Here is a 16,835-nt window from a genome sequence, read left to right as displayed (position 1 = left end):
TTCATCACAGAAAAGATGATGTGTTCAACATTAGTTTGGTGGTTAAAAAATGCACAGAAAATAAAAAGAAATATTTTCTCCATTTTAAAAAGATATTGTCTCTGAACGCTTAGAAACTGCATCGCAAAAGTGTATTATTTATGTATTGATATTTTATGAAACAATCCATTAAGCTGCATCTCCTTCCTTAGACCACATAAACTCAAATTATAGGGTCAGAAACATTCTGAGCTGGGAGATTAAGATTTGTACAGAAAAGGATTTGTATTTCTACCATTAAAAAAAAGAGACTGGGAATAAAATCTGTGAACAAATGGTACACAAAGGCACTGTGAAGGAGGAAGTGCTTTTATGAACAGCTGTGTACAGATACATAACAGAAAACTGCACGTAATACTCAACACTCAAAAACCTTTCACACTGTGTGCAACACTGAAGTTACAAAACGAATCTTGATCCTGTTTGTACAGCTGAATCTGATTGGACATTGACAATCCAATCACAAAACACGGTCCAAAATGCAAGTGGCTCTGGCGTTTTCATCTCTGCTGCAGATCCTGAAAGGTGTGGTAGATTGAGATGGATGATGGGGCGGGCTCCTCCATGATCCAGGTTTACCATTATTTTCTACAGCAAAATCAAATATAATTAAAGCCATCTTAACAGCAAAAGCCAAATCCTCTTAGTTCAACCCAGAAGATTTATAAGATCTACAGAGGTAAGTACATTTACTCAAGTACTGTACATCAGTACAAATTGAACGTACTTGTAGTTTACTTGAGTATCTTTATTTTACGCTGCTTGTACTACACTACATTAGTTAATGTAACTATTGTACTTTTTACTGCCACATGAATCTGGCATTTTATTGGTTACATAGGCCTAATTACTCTTACATATTCAGATTATTAATACAAATATAATTTGCTAATTATTATTGGTTTATTGTAGATTAAGGTGCCCAGCAGTACATGTAGTAGTTTAAATTAGCCCCATCTTTACCAGCTGCAACAATAAAGTGATGTCTATACATTAATGTATTATAATCCAATTATAAATTATTACTCTGAAACAGGTAATTCTGCATGAGTACTTTTGATTTTGTACTTTAAGCAAATTTGAATGCATGACTTTTAAAATTTAGTATTTCTACACTGTGGTGTTGTTACAGTTTCTTTCCTCTTTTTGTAAAATCCCCATCAATGTGTACCTTTTTCTTCTTTGACGTATATATGGGATGGCAATAGGCTTTTTAATGGCCTTTAACAGACCGTACCCATGACACCAAAAACTTTTTTCAGTTAAGATAAAAATCCCTGAAAACTTTGCTATAAATGCTATGGGTCTTTTCTTCATTCCTTTCAAACCACAATAATCATCCCCTCCATCCATCCCAATGAACCAAACCAAAGTAGGAAGGTACTTTATTGTTTCCTAAGTCCAATTTCCTCATAATTTTCTATTCCTTTAATGAGTCACATTCTCAAGCCTCAGCAGGCATGCACACACACATGCACGTGCACGCACACACACACATAAACAGACACGCAAAGAGGTATGTTTTTTGCCATGAAGAAAAACCATTTGCTCATTTTGATGGAGGCCTAAAAGAGAGGTTGAGCTGTCTAAGTGGATTTTTCATTACTAAATGTAATAGGGCAAAGAAAATTACAGCTGCTGCTGCAGAAGGGGTATTAGGATTGCTCATGTACTTTTTACATTGACAATTGTAATGACCAAAGAGGGACAGTGCAGCTGTATATGAGCATTAGAGAAATTAGCACGGTGCTCTCTCTCCCATGTGTGTGTTCTATCCCTCCTGTCTCAGTCTCCTTCACTCACCTGCTATCTGCAATTTGGAAAGGTACATCCAAACTCACCGGAGAATGAAAAAGCTTATTTTATCTTGTGCTGCAGCTCCAGACTGAGACAGAAGTGGAAGACTAACATAATCGAGGAAATAATATTGCAAATGGAAAGCCATTAGGGCGGTCGAGCACTTTCTCATGCTGCTTCTGAAATATGTCATTTAACATGTGCCACCGCATGACAAACTCAGACTCAAAAATGACAATTGTAATTTCCTCACAAAATTGTGCAGTTCAGCCTTTACATGAACCCCAGACCCACGGTGCACAAGTAGTACACTTAGGAGCAAATAATAAAGGTGATAAGCTTCATATAAAATCTCTAAGAAAAGAATTCCTTCTGTAAATGTTTGAGTTGCGTCCTCTGTATCTGTTTCTTGTCCACTTCTACCCAAGTAATTTACTGCCTGGAACTCAGACACTGCATTTACATATGCTAGCAGTGATAGAAGTAGTACACAAATTCTTCACTTATGTAAAATGTGAAACAAATACCAAAAAGAAAAAGAATAATACATAAAGGCCAGGCCTCTTTTGACCTAAGAATCTGCCGTTTTAAATTTTTTGCTAGACACACTTTTGGCTTCCTACTTTACACATTTCCGCCAATCTCAAGGTCCATTTAGTTATTGTTGTGGAACACGCCACATGATCTTCATCAGCAAATGGATGAAAATCTTTTGACTTCATTTTCATTTTTTATTTACTCTCAGTTTTTATATTTAATTTACCCTTCTTTTAATTAAAGCCATGTTTAAGCTTTTCATAGGCCTGTATATCATATACAGCTGTAGAAGACACTTTTTAAGTATGATTCATTTTTTAAATTATAATTTTAAGTATAACGGTACTTGCATAATATTCCTAGACTCTCACTTCTTCTTTGTCTTACATTTCAGCCTGACTACATATGAACATGAAAAAAACAAACAACAATGTAAACACACATTTAGGAAACATACTTTGTCATATAATTTTTCCACAGCCACACTGGGCACTCACCATATAGCTACCTCCCAAACTAATTACTACTGAAATGCATTTGTACTGTATATAGCAAGGTTAGGCTGCAGCACCACTTTCCAAGAGACAGCACTCCCCGCCGTGTTTCATTTACTCTATCACCCAATACTTATTCCACTTGTATCTCCCATTGGGTTGCTTCTCCCCCTCCTCCCTCACCCATCCATTGTATCCAGCCTCATTAGCACATAACAGGCTATCAACATTCATAGCAGGGTCCTGATTTAGATGTTCAACCTGATTAGCCTTTAATGAACTGAGACTGGCTACCCAAATGGAAGTGCACACAGTGGCATAAGACAATAACACATACATACAAATGTAAGCACAGATACGTCTTAACATTTTATTCCCTGTGGTACATTTATTAGCCTCTGTTTTGCTCCTGTTTTGCTCATTATCACATTGAAGACATTGAATATGAGAGATTGCCACCTAATTATACTGTATGATGGCAGACAAGGTATACGTTAATTTGTGTAGAAAAAAATTGTTGAGATGTTTCATCTTAAAGAGAGATCTCTGGTACCTCTACAGCACTACAAGAACAGATTATACTGCAGGGCACTTTTAATTACTGTGACGTGTGCTTAAACAGTGCATATCCCAAAGGTGCATTTAATAAAACTATTAAAATCCAAATGAAATGCAATGCACTGGTGCATTGGTCGGGTTTTTCCGGTTGTCCATCTAATACAATATTCGTTTGACAAGGACAAATGGAAAGGTAAAATTAGCAGCGAGCTCATACTTCACGCATGTTTCATGTTTCTCAAAGAGTATGAAAGAAACTTATAAACCTTTCTGAACAATTTTATTTTAATATACAGTAAATACAGGCGAAGCACCACATCTGTGGTATATGTGCTCTTCAAAGACAAAAACATAGATGAGCCTCTATAATGAAGAGAAATAATTGAAGCTCATGGCCTCTCCTTTATCTTTCTTTCCTCTCGTTTGCCTCTGGGGGAGTTTATTAAAGACCCATGCTGCCCTTGGATATTCAATCATTTTTCAGTCAGATGTAATGGATGCACTGAATGAATGCAAAGCCTGGAAACTCATTACAACAATCAGAATATGAATTCTTTTTGCCCCCCCCCGTTCCCTTTTCTCATCTTAAATGTCTCTCATCTTTGCATAGCTTTAAATAGTACAGACAATCTGGCTGGTGTGCTCCACTCTAGATTGTTTGAACTAATATGCCGATAACCAATCATTAGTATGTACTATAGATAAAATATTCCATCTTTAGTCTATTTACTTTGTTTAGCAATGATGCGCTGCATTTGAAGCAGGAAATTGCCCTCTGAATAGATGAATGAAGTGCTCTAATGACAAATGACAGAATGTCACATTCACATATAGCAGATGGGATGCATTGCAACACACTGCTTGCTAATCATCCGCTATCCAGTTCACACATTCTGCTCTCCAAATATGAGCCAGAGGGGCAGATTGATGACCAATATTAAAAAATACCTTCGTTTCATTTCAAGAGGGAAAACTTAAGGCAATGTCGATGTGCAGTGTTAGATCTGCTTCAATTTTGCTGGCATTTTTTTAACTCTGGAGCAATATACTTCTCTGCGACCTGTAATTTTCACCCACTTCCCCTAAACCTCTATGTGTTTATTTTCTCCTATCTCTCACCCTCTGCTCCAGCTCCTGGAGTACTTTCTCACTGGCCTGCTCTGCCTTGGTTACCACAGCTTTTCTACCCTCTGGTTCAATCGAGATGGTCATAACACAGCACATGTCCACCAGCTCTTCCTGACATCTCCTCATCCCAGCATCAAGCTCACCTCTCCGGGCTGGGTCACGCTTCAGAACCGCCTTCTCCGCCACAGAGAAGCCCAGCAGACCCGTCAAAACCTCATCAGACAACTTCACGTCTAAGTAACCAGTTCCGTCAGATATTACTGCACAAATACTCCAGACACCATTGTTGCCGCTCAGTTTCCCCAAGAGAGTCACAATGAAAGCTTTGACACGGATCTCAGTGGTGTGGGGGTGTGCTTTGGACATCAGCTGTTCTAGGAGGAACAAGTATGTAAAAGGTGGCGTGGTCAGAGTGAGAGCAGGGACTGTGCTGTCACTCTGTGGATCTTCATTAGCTGACAGTCTAACAGAGTCTGTTTGCCCCTGAGGTGTGCTGTGCGAGCTCTCACATGCAAGCTCTGTCTTAGTAGAAAACCTATCTGTTAAACTTTTTGATGATTTGCTGCACAGTGTATAACTGGAGCCTGAACTTTCTGTTGTGTTGGTAGCGAACTCTCTCTCTCTTCTCGGTCCTTGTTGAACAGGGAGCTGATTTGGCCCTTCAGTCCTCTCAGGTTGCACTCCATACGTTTCTACATCTTCAAGAAAGCAGTCCATATCCTCATCCATAAAATCGCGCTCATTGTTAGTTACAAATTCAAATTCATGCGATGGCTCTAGAGCTGCTGGTGAAAAGACAGATGTGGAAGTTGCTGCGGATAATCGCCCTGTAGCTCCTTTAGTACAGCCTTGATAGTCTGTTTTCTGTGTGATGGATCTGGAGTTGCTAGGTCCAAACCGTGACCCTGAGCCATTTAAAATGTGCTGCTCAAACAGGGCGGTTTTGGGTTTTGTTGCTCTGTCCAAACTGTTAGGACTTCCTGTTATTCTGCTGTTATTTTGTGGCGTGCTTCTGTGACTGCTGTCAGACTGCGCAGTAACATTTGTTGTTTCCTCAAAAATCATGCTGTCCAACTCATCTAGGGGCAGATCATCAAAATCTTCATCAGGAAAGTCCACTTCTGCCATGTCATGAGATTGGACCGCTTGCTGAATCCTATGGTCAGAAGGTAAGACTTCAAAGAGGTCAGAATCATCTTGCTCATTATCGTGGCGACGTCCTTGGACTGAACCACCTCTGTTGCGCTGGGTCGAACCACTTCTGTAAGAGCGAGTGGAAGCTGCACTTCTGGAAGACACCAGACAACAATGTTGGAATGAGCTAACAGAGCTTTTAACCATGGCACAGCCCATGGCAATCAAAAGAACATTTTCATTGAAACTTTTTGAAAAAAATAATACTTATACTCCAGAAACAGCACTACCAAGAGAGTTTTACGTCATATGTCACTCGCAACTGTTAAGTCTTATCTTTGATTGCAGCCTGAAGTTGGTGAATTAAGCAACTTGCCACCAGGCAGATTCTTCTGCAGTTTATACTATAATTAGTAAATTGCATTTATCCTTATCAAACTGCATTGTAATGAAAACTGGTGAATATCAACTTGGAAAAACAGAAATGTATTGGAGTGCAGGAGTAAGAGCTCCAGTACACCGTACACAATCGATTTTGGTGTGACGTTTTGATTCTGCTCTGCTGTTTCTCCTCATTCAGCAGTTCTAACAGTGTCTTAAGCACAGTATTCATTTAAATCATTCTTGTTAATGCAACAAGAATTTGTATCTTTCATTAAAAAAAGGAACAAATTGGTCGAAAGCAAGCAAACAAAGACAGCAACAATTTCAAAAAAATAATACAAAATAAGTGTGTACATAGGCTGTAGAATGAAAGCGCTAAATGCTTCCTCAAGTAGCTGAACGGTGATTTGATATTTTTCTCTGAAAAGTAAAATTCAAAATGTTAACGTATATTTGCCCATCAATGAAAACACATTAAAATGTCAAGACATCATAATGTTAACCACTCACCTGGATGAGGCTGCTGAGACAGAGGAGGTTCTCGAGAACTGAGTGGAGGTCTCACTGAGTGTCCCGTAGCCACTCTCCTGAACAGACCCATCCTGAACCCTTCCCACTTCTTCCTGGGCCCCCAGACTGGCCAACAACTCTGCATCATCCAGCTCCAGGTCCTCCATCTCCTGATTACCTGAAAAGAAAACAAAAAGAGACTCTGTATCAGGACTGTCTTAAACTTGAGTTCCTTCATTCATTCCTCTAATTAATCATATCAGCTAACCATCACAAAAAAAAAAATTAAAGCATCCATTAACTTTCTTAAAAAGGCATATGGTACATATTCTGTGCTCTCAGTGACCTTTGTAGCACATGATCTACCATTAAACATACACAAGCTACCTTGATGTGATGCTGGTGGGGCCTCCTCTCCTTCCTGCTGCTGCTGCTCCTCAGGAAGTCCCAGCGTCCGACACAGCACCCTGCCCTGTCAGGATTGTATAGAAACATGCCACTCAATCTGTATATATTATTGCATGTTATACACTGTATAAGAACAGCTGTGATTATGTCTTTGTTCTCACTTAAAGCGGTAACCAAACCATCAAACCTTGATATATTCTCAATATATATACGAGAAACACAAATCAACAGGTGATTAGTTCCAGTTTATATTCATAACAAATGTGTAACTAAGACACAGAAAACACAAACATGGATTCGTAAAAACCTACTTTTGACAGATGATAGAAACCGACAGTTTACCTGATTATTCCTGTCCACCAAGTCCTCCACCTCACCACCCAGGACTTTGATGTTAGCCGGCCCCAACAGCAGCATCCCAAGTCTGCAAACCATCTGTCCTTGCAACTGCAGCTTCACACCAGGCCTGGGAAAGTCACCAGCATTTTAGAAAATATATAGCTAAAAGAAAATGTTTTTAAAATTTATTACAAACAGGCAGCAATATAGCAGTTCCATGTCTGTGAACTTCAATTTTGCTTTTGTGACTTCTCTACCCAAAACCAAGAAATCCTCTGTAGGTAGCTGAAAGTACTCCCTCTGTCTCTCTAAAATTTGCTTAAACGCATGTGTTATTATAAAACTGAGGCACAGTTGCTGACAAGACATTTTTGCTCAATTTTAGGAGGGCATAGTTCTTCTTTTTATATGATTAGCAGCAAAAAGAGTGTCTTATAGATCAAATCTTAACCTGAGCGCTGTGCTGAGTGCAGGTATAGGCCGATACTCCATGGCCTCCAAGCTCTGGACTCCATCTGTCACCTGTACAACAGAGACAGTATATATGACCAGGAAAAACTGAACTGTGAAATTATTGTGAAATAATTACATTCTAAAAATATTGAAAAAGAAATGTTCAACATTATTGCTGCCCTAAACTTATTTTACTTAGTTGTTTTAGAAATTCTAAAAGTTGTTTAGCTGCAAATCTTCCCTGACTGAGTGAATTTGGAAATAATTGCAGCTCTGTTGAAAATGTAAAGCTGGTCAAAGTTCATCAAACATATCTGCTTTATTACCTAGCTGCCTTTTGGCAGTGACTTCCATGCATTTCAACGCCATGCAACCAATGACTCCTAGGACTTGCTCAAAATGGTCTGAGAAACAGTGAAATAAATGGAGAAAAAAATAGCCAATGCAACGTTTCTAAGCAACACTAACACTATTCTTGAGAAACCATAGAGCTGTGACAAGTGTATTACTTAAGGTGAAAATTACAGTCTGCGCCTCATATTCCAGCAATTTACTCTTTCATAAATTCTCACTGCTTGTACCTGGCCACTCGGATTCAGTTAGTAAGAGAAGCGGAAGTCTTCATGATTTTACTCAACCAAACACAAAGACAAGTCTCGTTGTATAGGGTTGAACAATATAATTGTGCAGACTTATAAATAGTGTGACACTGAATTTATATCAAATCCACTATATTCAATACTAATTCATATAATGCAAAAAACTACTGTAACACAATTATGCTTCAAGTCTGCTGTGATCTCAAACTTTTCTTTTAACGAAATAATAATACAGCTCTGTCCTTGACGAGTACCGTTTTCCACAACAAGGATCTCTAAAAGGAAACCTTGCAATAACTGCTAGTCTAGCAATAAGCTGTGAAGTGCTACAAATTATTTCACTGTTGTTTGTTATGAGAGAAAAAAATCTCTGCAAGTGCAAAGACACTCTCACAATGTTTTATTGAGTATGGGTGTTAATGCAAAAGCCACTAGTTCAAAATACACACACAAACATACTAATTAGAGGTAAGTACTCATAATTTGTTGTTGTGTTTTTTTAATTGAACTTGTTTCAAGGCTAAAAAAATCTTGTTTACCTTCAAAGATGAGACTGCCTTAGTTGAGAGGCTGAGAATTTATATTACAACTATTAGGTCCACTGGGGCACAACATCAAGATTTTAGGGTGATTTGTTTCTGAAATGCCTCTGACCTGCAGTAGTAGCATACGGGTAGGTTTGGCTTCCCAGGGCCTCTGCGTGATCTGTGTGACTGCAGACACCTCGTCGTTGCCACAGTCAGTGCCCTTCCACTTCTGCAGCTGACCATACGCAGGCTGACTGACATCCAGTAATGAGTCAACCTAAAACAGAGTGAGATCTTTGATTACATTGCCTTTTCCCTGCATATTAATTTCTTAAATATCTAGTTAAATATTTGACACTACGGTCTTATTACAGTATAATGGACATACAGTTCGGTACTTGAATTGCTAGTATTATTTGTGAGTGGAAAATGCACCTTTGGCTCCCATCATTGTATGTTCGGAACATTTAATTACTCTGTCTCAGGGTTTCCAGCTGGGTTTTTATATTTTCTGTCTAAAGAAAAACTGGAATCCAGTGGTGCTTTGTTATAAAGCAGCTTCTGACTGTACTCCAATCATCTCTTTTCCATGAAGTGCCCAAGAGCCTTAATTTTGCTACAACAGCTTGCTGTGTGATTTTGTCTTTTTTGCCTATAATTGTCTTCTTGGTTTAATATCTGTATTGCACAAAAGAACACACCAATCATGAAACCGTGAAAAGAAAATTTTCTCTGGTCAAGTCAACTCTGGCTAATTTATCATTTTCTACTGATCAACAGGCATTGTGCACAACATGAGATCTAAAAATAAATATGAGTTTAAATATATGACCAACAAGCCTGCACCTGGACACAAAATGTGCCACTGAGTTCAGTCTTCTGGGCCACAGCAAGTCCTTCAGGGAGAACAGCGTAATCCAGGTCTCTCAGATCTGTCAACAGCCACTGGTCCAGCGCCTAAAATTGACATGAAACAAATTATGATACACTAACCTCAATAGACCAACACTAGTCACACTTATCTTTGTGTCAGATCTAATTGTGCTATTAGAAAAGTTTCAATATTTCAAAGAAATTATTCAGAAAATTGAGAATTTTCACAGGGAATTTGAGGCATAGTGACTCAGCTGTGTGATAAAGTCCCTGCAAATTTTAGATGGATAGATAGATAGATACTTTATTTATCTGCTAGGGGAAATGTGTCCATTAGCTCATTGTTGATGATAATAATAATAATAATAATGAAAACAGTTAATAATGAATATACAATAATAATCAAATTAGTCCACTTCCTTTGGCTGAGGTGTTGCCTGATGGCAGTGGGAACAAAGGATCTCCTGAACCTCTCTGTTCTGCAGCATAGTGAGATGAGATGTTTGCTTCTGATTTTGGTCTCTTATTCGTGATATGAACATGATCATCTGCATCACTGAATGAACTGATGTCAATGTCATGATGCTGGAACCACCAGGAATGACGCATTATTCTCCTCAACTATCTATATGAAAAACAAGATAAACCTTGGCCATGGAGAGACACAGTTGTTCAGCAACAGTATTTAGGTACAGTGTGGCGTACAACTGATGCGTCAATGCAGGAAAACATATCACACATGACACCACCGGCAGCTGGTACAGCTGACACCAGGCAAGATGGATTCATTCTGTTTACACAATTTTTTTTGCCCTGCTATCAGCATGTTGTAACAGAACCGGGTATTTGTCAGATCAGGAGGTGTTCTTTCACTCTATCACCCACATTTGCAGATCATTACCCACTGTAGTATGATCTTTCTGTTCTCAGCTCACAATAGTAGAGATGTGCCTGGTCTTTGGCTTTTCTTTGCTTGTCTGCTTCAAGGTTCAATGGGTTGGTCTTTCTGTGTGCTACATATTAGGAGTGTATGGTTCGGCAATATTTGATGACTGCTGGGCCCCACATTGTGTATAGCATCTCTCAGCTAGTTAAATTACACTCTGCGTTGCTGCATCTGCGCATGCAAGGATACTGGAATTTCCTTCCATACAAGAAAGAAAGAGACACAAATCATGTGCAATGTCAAGGAGATTATTCATTTCAACCTGGGTTACTTCTTATAGAGTGGTTCACAAGACAGAATCACACCAAAGAGCTAAAGAGGTATATGCCATCACATGCAACAGCTGCAGGGATGCAAATTAGTTATTTTCATTGTTAATCTGCTGATTATTTTATTGTTTTTCATGTTTAGTTATGTAATATAAAAAGGTGACATCTGGTAATTTTGTTGATTTTTGTTGACAAAAATCAAAGATGTTGACAGTTTTTAATAATTTAAAATGGAGAAAAGCCTCAAATCTCCACATTTGAGAGACCAGAACCAGCAATTGACATCTTTACTTGATTAAATGGCTTAAATGATTAAAGAGATTATCAAAATAATTTTAGATAGATTTTTTTGGTGATTATTGGTCTGATTGTTTCTGCTCTACACAACTGTAGTGAACACTATTTACTACAGGTGAAATGGCAAGAACATTAGATAAGAGACTGAATGAACAGTGGAAGCAGCTAGCAGCTGCCTGTGGACACCAGACCAAAACTAGTGACAGCATCAACTGGGAAGGGGTCAAAGGTCATCAACCAGTAGTCATTTGATAGTCCATCACACACGACAAGAGACCAGCTTTTGAACTGACACAGGGGTAGTCATCTTCCCCCATCTGTTATCACATCCAAGGTTTATACTTAATCACATGATAATAACTGAGCTATCTCCATGACAACTGTGCAAACCCCATCTGCTGAGAAAAACCATGAGACGGAAAGCTCCAGAAACAGCTAGTAACTGGACACTGAGTTAACATTTTTTGTGAAGTGTGGTCATTTTGCATTCAGCTGTGCAGTTAGACAGTCAGACATCCTGCCTACCTGTTGGTTGATTTGCTGCTGTGACAAACGACCTGCCCCTCCTGCCTCTTCCTGTAGCCACTCCACGCAGGCTTCCAGCCAGGCAAAGGGCACCTGGACATGCCAGGAGGACTGCAGCCAGGCTTGTGTAGCATGCACCACTGCCTGTATCTCAGGTGCCATCCTCTTCCTGTGTGTATTTGACTTCCACTTTCTGCTATGTCTATACAGGAACACAACTCTAACTTCTGATAGGCTGTTATTTTGAAGTTGATGCAGCCAGGTTGATAACAGAATTCAGTTATTTTTCAGTAATGACTCTGCTGTGAACAAGACATTCATGGATTTATTTGCAGACTGAATAGTTCCTGTTCACAACATTAACCCACTGTTATTTTTGTAAAAACTGTATCTAAAAGGTTTTGTGATGGCACATTAATTGTCAAATTTCCCTCTGTTGCAAGTGCAGTCTACAAGATGTGGCTCATATGCTGCATTTAATTTAATTCATGGCACAGAACCCTGCAATTCCTGAGGTCTTAAAGGGGGTCTCTACTGGTAAGGGCAAGTGCAGTCTACAAGATGTGGCTCATATGCTGCATTTAATTTAATTCATGGCACAGAACCCTGCAATTCCTGAGGTCTTAAAGGGGGTCTCTACTGGTAAGGGGTCATCTTCTCTCTGCATCTCTGGAACCACTTGACAGCATAACATAAACCATAGGTATTGCTTTCTGTTATTTTCCTGGGGTCATATCAGCATGTATAAGCTCTGTATCTCTGCAGAGGGTCACGTACTGTGGGGGAGAGAAAGAGGCAGACTAAGTATTAAATTCAGGCAGGGATAGCATGCGAGAGAATAATAAAACCTGGAAAAAATAAAGGTTATATTCAGGAAAGCACTGTTGTAAACGTTACCTGAGAAGCATGGAGGCAGCCTCTACCATGAGTGTTGTGGATAGCAGCCAAGGCGCCAAAGTTGACTAATCAAACTTATTTAGCTATAGTTAATGCTGTGGCACCTTAGCTTTGTGTCCGTACATGCCCACAGAAGCCCTTATGTTCAAATACAAATCTTTTAAACCTAACAACAGGCTACTGCCTCTACAAGTTCTCAGAAAGACACAAATCCACACTAGCCATGTAGATCATACCTTATAAACAGGAATAACTTGAATGTCCACAGTAAACGACCGATCTAACTGTAGCCGGAAAGAGGGCTATTGCATTATTTTGAAAACGCCTCCAATGTTGCGATTGACGTCTGTTGTAGCCAATTGTATCGCTCTCCTGTTTGATTTGCTTTCTGTTCAACCAATCAGCACACTTTAGCTGAACTTGTAGATTTCCAGGTTCGGTAGAGAAGGAAGGGGGCGAGCGAGGTGTTGCACCGCAGGTTTGTGTTTTGACGGTATTTTCCCCGTTTTTTCTGTGCCACATTGAGTTTAATGCAACCGAAGTGTAAATGTGCTTTATAAAATATTTATTGAGCATTCCCTTTGTTTCTTATTCTGTGTCCGGGTATAACGCTGGCTAATTAGCTGGCCAGGCTAGCCCCTCTTGTGCTTAACCGAAATTATAGCAACATGGCGAAATTAGCTAGCTGCTAGCCTAAGTGGCTAGGGCTGGTCTTTGTATTAACCGATTGGTACGGTTTTATCAACCCACTAGCTTTAAATCGGTAACATATCGCGATGCTTTTTGTCGTATGCGACTAATTACGTGTTTGAAAGGAGTATGGTCGAAATGTAGTGAAATTACCAATCCAAATCGACACGATGAAGCTCGTAGCTAACGCATTTCCCTCCAGGCTAGTTAGCCATCCCGGTAGCTAGCACTAACCACAGTTCACGATTTATCGTTGGGTTCAATTGAGCTAGCTAACTTTCGGTTTGGGCAGTGTTAGCGTCTAAGTGCTTAATTTGTGGCGTCAGTTGTTAAGCTGTAGACAGCTTAAAATTGAGAAGTCACTGTTATTTTCCGGGGTAAGATAGCAATTGCGTTATATATATCAGCGCTACTGTGGGATCTAACGTTAATATTGTTCGTTCATCACTCAGCTCTTGACTAAACGACCGTGGCAGTCGCTCACCTCCTCCACTCCGAAACATTACAAAACACCTGCCTCTCTCCACCCAAGAAATCCTATTAATATCACGATGTGATAACATTAAAAAGCTAATTGCGTCCCTTCAGGTGATGATTGTAGGTTTTAATGCTTGCTAGATAGATGTTAAATAAGCACACAAGACCTGTATTGTTAAGTAACGTTATCAGTCACCGCCATCCAAACAGAGAAATAACTTAATGACCGGAATCGGTGCATTTCGGTTGCTGTCACTCGGCCTTTTTCATTTTACATTTCAGTATTTCAAGTAGCCTCTCCCTCCCCGGCAGGTCGCAGCAGCTGTTTGGTCCTTGCTTTTTTAGTTCCGCCTATCAACACGCCCTTGTCCCTGTAATAAATATCGGTGAGTGCCGCTTTTCCGTCAGTTTTTTTCGCAATTTCATGCCGGCTTCTCGAGTAACCGGATAACCAGAATATAGGTGTAATGTCTAAGTTCTTCTTTCCCCTTCTTACAATGCCGACAGGCTACCACAGCTCAGAGGGGCCAGTTTTCTGCTTCTCTCTCCCTGCTGCCTCCTTCTCTTCCCCGGACCAAGGTGCCTACCGCATCTCTTCCACTGTCAGAAGACCATGGAGACAGAAATTGAACAGCAAGAAGACACTTCATTTAGCAACACGGAGACTAACGGTATAAAACATATCTTCTTTACATTTGTGGTTATGTTGTCAAAGTGCATTGGTTTATTGAGAGGTTTGAGAAATCCATCTATATTAGAAACGTCTATGTGTTTTGTAATGAAAGGACAGCAGGGACAATGTTGTAGGAGCTGCTTACTTACAGCTCTGATTTTGAAAATTAGTGCAAGTTATCAAGGATTATGAATTTTCACTTGGTATCCCTCTTAGAGGTTAAATGTCTCAAAATGTTTGTGCATCAGTCATAGAATAAAACTATATATATACATACACACAAAATTGTGCTTGTGTTGTCATAGAAGAATTTCCTAGTTTTGCACACAATTATTTGTAGCTTTAGCTAATAATATGAAAACAGAGTCTGAAAATATAAGTCTTGTTAGCCTGTGCTTTCTGTGGTCTTTCTGATAATTCAATTTTATCTAGTGGATGGCTGTGCATGCAGGGTTGTCAGTGTGTGTTTTTATCTCCTTATGCCAGGTAAGCGCCCTGCTGAGGATGCAGATGAGCAGAAATCATTCAAACGCTCCAGGAACTCAGACGAGATGGTTGAGCTCCGCATCCTCCTGCAGAGCAAAGTAAATCAACTCCCTTTTCGTTTCACATTTCATGTTGAACCCCTTTCATGTGATTATCTCTATTTTTGTCTTTCTTTTGCGCGCCACCAAGACTGCCGACTTCTTGTACTGCCTCCGTTTTTTAGGGTTTTCTTTTTGTTGCCCTGATCACAAATGTGCCTTTTGATACACACACGCACCTTGTTTTTTTAATGGGAGTACCAATGCTCAAGTTCTTTTTAACATTTATATGTATTTTTTATGCTTTGTTTTTATAAGTATTCTCTGTATTCTCAGAACGCAGGGGCTGTAATTGGAAAGGGTGGCAAAAACATCAAAGCCCTGCGTACAGACGTGAGTACATCTATCTATTTTATACACCCTGAATTTTTATTTTGTTGAGATTTTTTATTTTGTGTTTTTTACTTTTCCCTCCATTGGTGTTCCGCCTCTCAAAACTACCCAGTCTCCACTATAAGACAGCAGTTCTCATTACAAACATTTACCCTGGGATAAATAATTAAAAACTTATTTTGGTATTTGGCAATGTTTTCTTCTGTGTAAACAAGGGATGTGGTTAGCTGATGCCTATGTTGATATTAGCCTTCTGTTCATGAGATCTTCTGACAAACGCTTTGGGCTTGGTTTTATGTTTTCGTTCTCACATGAAAACCATGTGATTGCCTCAGCTAAACTGGCCCTAGGCACATAAGTACAATTTCATGTCCATTTATTCCTCTATAATGATAGTTTATTGTAACAATGCTGTTGTGGCAACACTGATGCTCTTATTAGTTTAAATTTATGGCCACAGTTTGGTGTTTGAAGTCGCCTGCAGTGCCAGCTAACATTTTTTATAGGAGTTAAGGCAACACGGACAGTACTTAATTCATTCAGTGTCATTGCCTGTTTTGTAGCCCTCCACAATTTGTTCAACCCCTCTCTCACTGTCTCTGGTCTATTCCCCAACTTTGAACTCTTCATGTTTTTAATATGCCATTACCCATTTTCCAATGTCACCTTTTCTCCTCTTCTCTCTTTGACAAACCAATCTCTGAGAGAATCAAATTAAAGTCACGTTTACACAGTGTAGAGCCTGTATATTAAAAATGTATTCCTCTCCCCTCTTCCCTCTCCCTTGTTTATTATTTACTGTTGACTTTTTTGCCCACTTCCTCCTCTGTTGCCCATGTTCTGGATGGCCCCTCCTGCGCCCGCCCACCTGACACCCTGGTTGGCCCTGCCCATAATCGTGCCCTGTCCCTAAATGGGCGCCTTACTTGATTGACATCTGTGCTCGAATGGCCCTGGCCCCTGCCCATGCCACGCCCAGTACAATGCCAGTGTGTCAGTCCCAGACAGCAGTGGGCCTGAGCGGTATGTCCCTAAGCTCCTCCCTCTCACTGCCTGTCTACAGGTCAAACAAACAAGAAGAAATGAATAATAAATAGTCATCCTGCCTCTGTCAAGTATTTTAACCTACCTGTTCTCACAGTATTTTAGCCTGAGTCAAAATGCTTAAATGCATTCATGTCCAAATCTGCCTGTTGAGCCTGTAAAAGTCATGTCAACATCCGTTATATGCCATTTTTAAAGTCACGTCAACATTGAAGCATAGGCTGGTGTTGTCAGGATTTTTTTCCACAATCTGCCACTGTCTTTTTAAATCTTTGCTATAATCTGTGCAATATGTCCGTGTTTTTTTTTTTTTTTTTTTT

General features: G+C 39.6%; 2 protein-coding genes across 2 annotated transcripts in view; one reads left to right on the top strand and one right to left on the bottom strand.

The window, feature by feature from the left end:
- Positions 1-3,683: 3,683 nt before the first annotated feature.
- Positions 3,684-12,355, bottom strand: rmi1 (RMI1, RecQ mediated genome instability 1, homolog (S. cerevisiae)). Its single transcript, XM_023414333.2, has 8 exons — positions 11,818-12,355; positions 9,754-9,864; positions 9,035-9,184; positions 7,780-7,850; positions 7,332-7,455; positions 6,969-7,053; positions 6,582-6,759; positions 3,684-5,841 (listed from the first exon to the last, which is right to left on the bottom strand). The coding sequence occupies exons 1-8, from the start codon at positions 11,977-11,979 to the stop codon at positions 4,524-4,526; spliced, it is 2,199 nt and encodes a 732-aa protein (XP_023270101.1). The 5' UTR covers positions 11,980-12,355; the 3' UTR covers positions 3,684-4,523.
- Positions 12,356-13,132: 777 nt separating this feature from the next.
- Positions 13,133-16,835, top strand: part of hnrnpk (heterogeneous nuclear ribonucleoprotein K) — a 14,486-nt gene continuing 10,783 nt past the window's right edge. The window contains exons 1-6 of the mRNA XM_023414334.2: positions 13,133-13,192; positions 14,194-14,267; positions 14,389-14,552; positions 15,041-15,138; positions 15,415-15,471; positions 16,451-16,494. Coding sequence (XP_023270102.1) covers positions 14,495-14,552; positions 15,041-15,138; positions 15,415-15,471; positions 16,451-16,494 — 257 coding nt within the window. The 5' untranslated portion in view covers positions 13,133-13,192; positions 14,194-14,267; positions 14,389-14,494. The remainder of the gene's footprint in view (positions 13,193-14,193; positions 14,268-14,388; positions 14,553-15,040; positions 15,139-15,414; positions 15,472-16,450; positions 16,495-16,835) is intronic.

Source organism: Seriola lalandi, unplaced genomic scaffold, assembly GCF_002814215.2.
Source record: "Seriola lalandi dorsalis isolate HSWRI2012SDOR001 ecotype SW California unplaced genomic scaffold, Sedor1 jcf7180002054524, whole genome shotgun sequence".
Lineage (NCBI taxonomy): Eukaryota > Metazoa > Chordata > Actinopteri > Carangiformes > Carangidae > Seriola > Seriola lalandi.
Note: the sequence above shows the minus strand (reverse complement) of the source record. Positions and strands in the feature narration are given on the sequence as shown.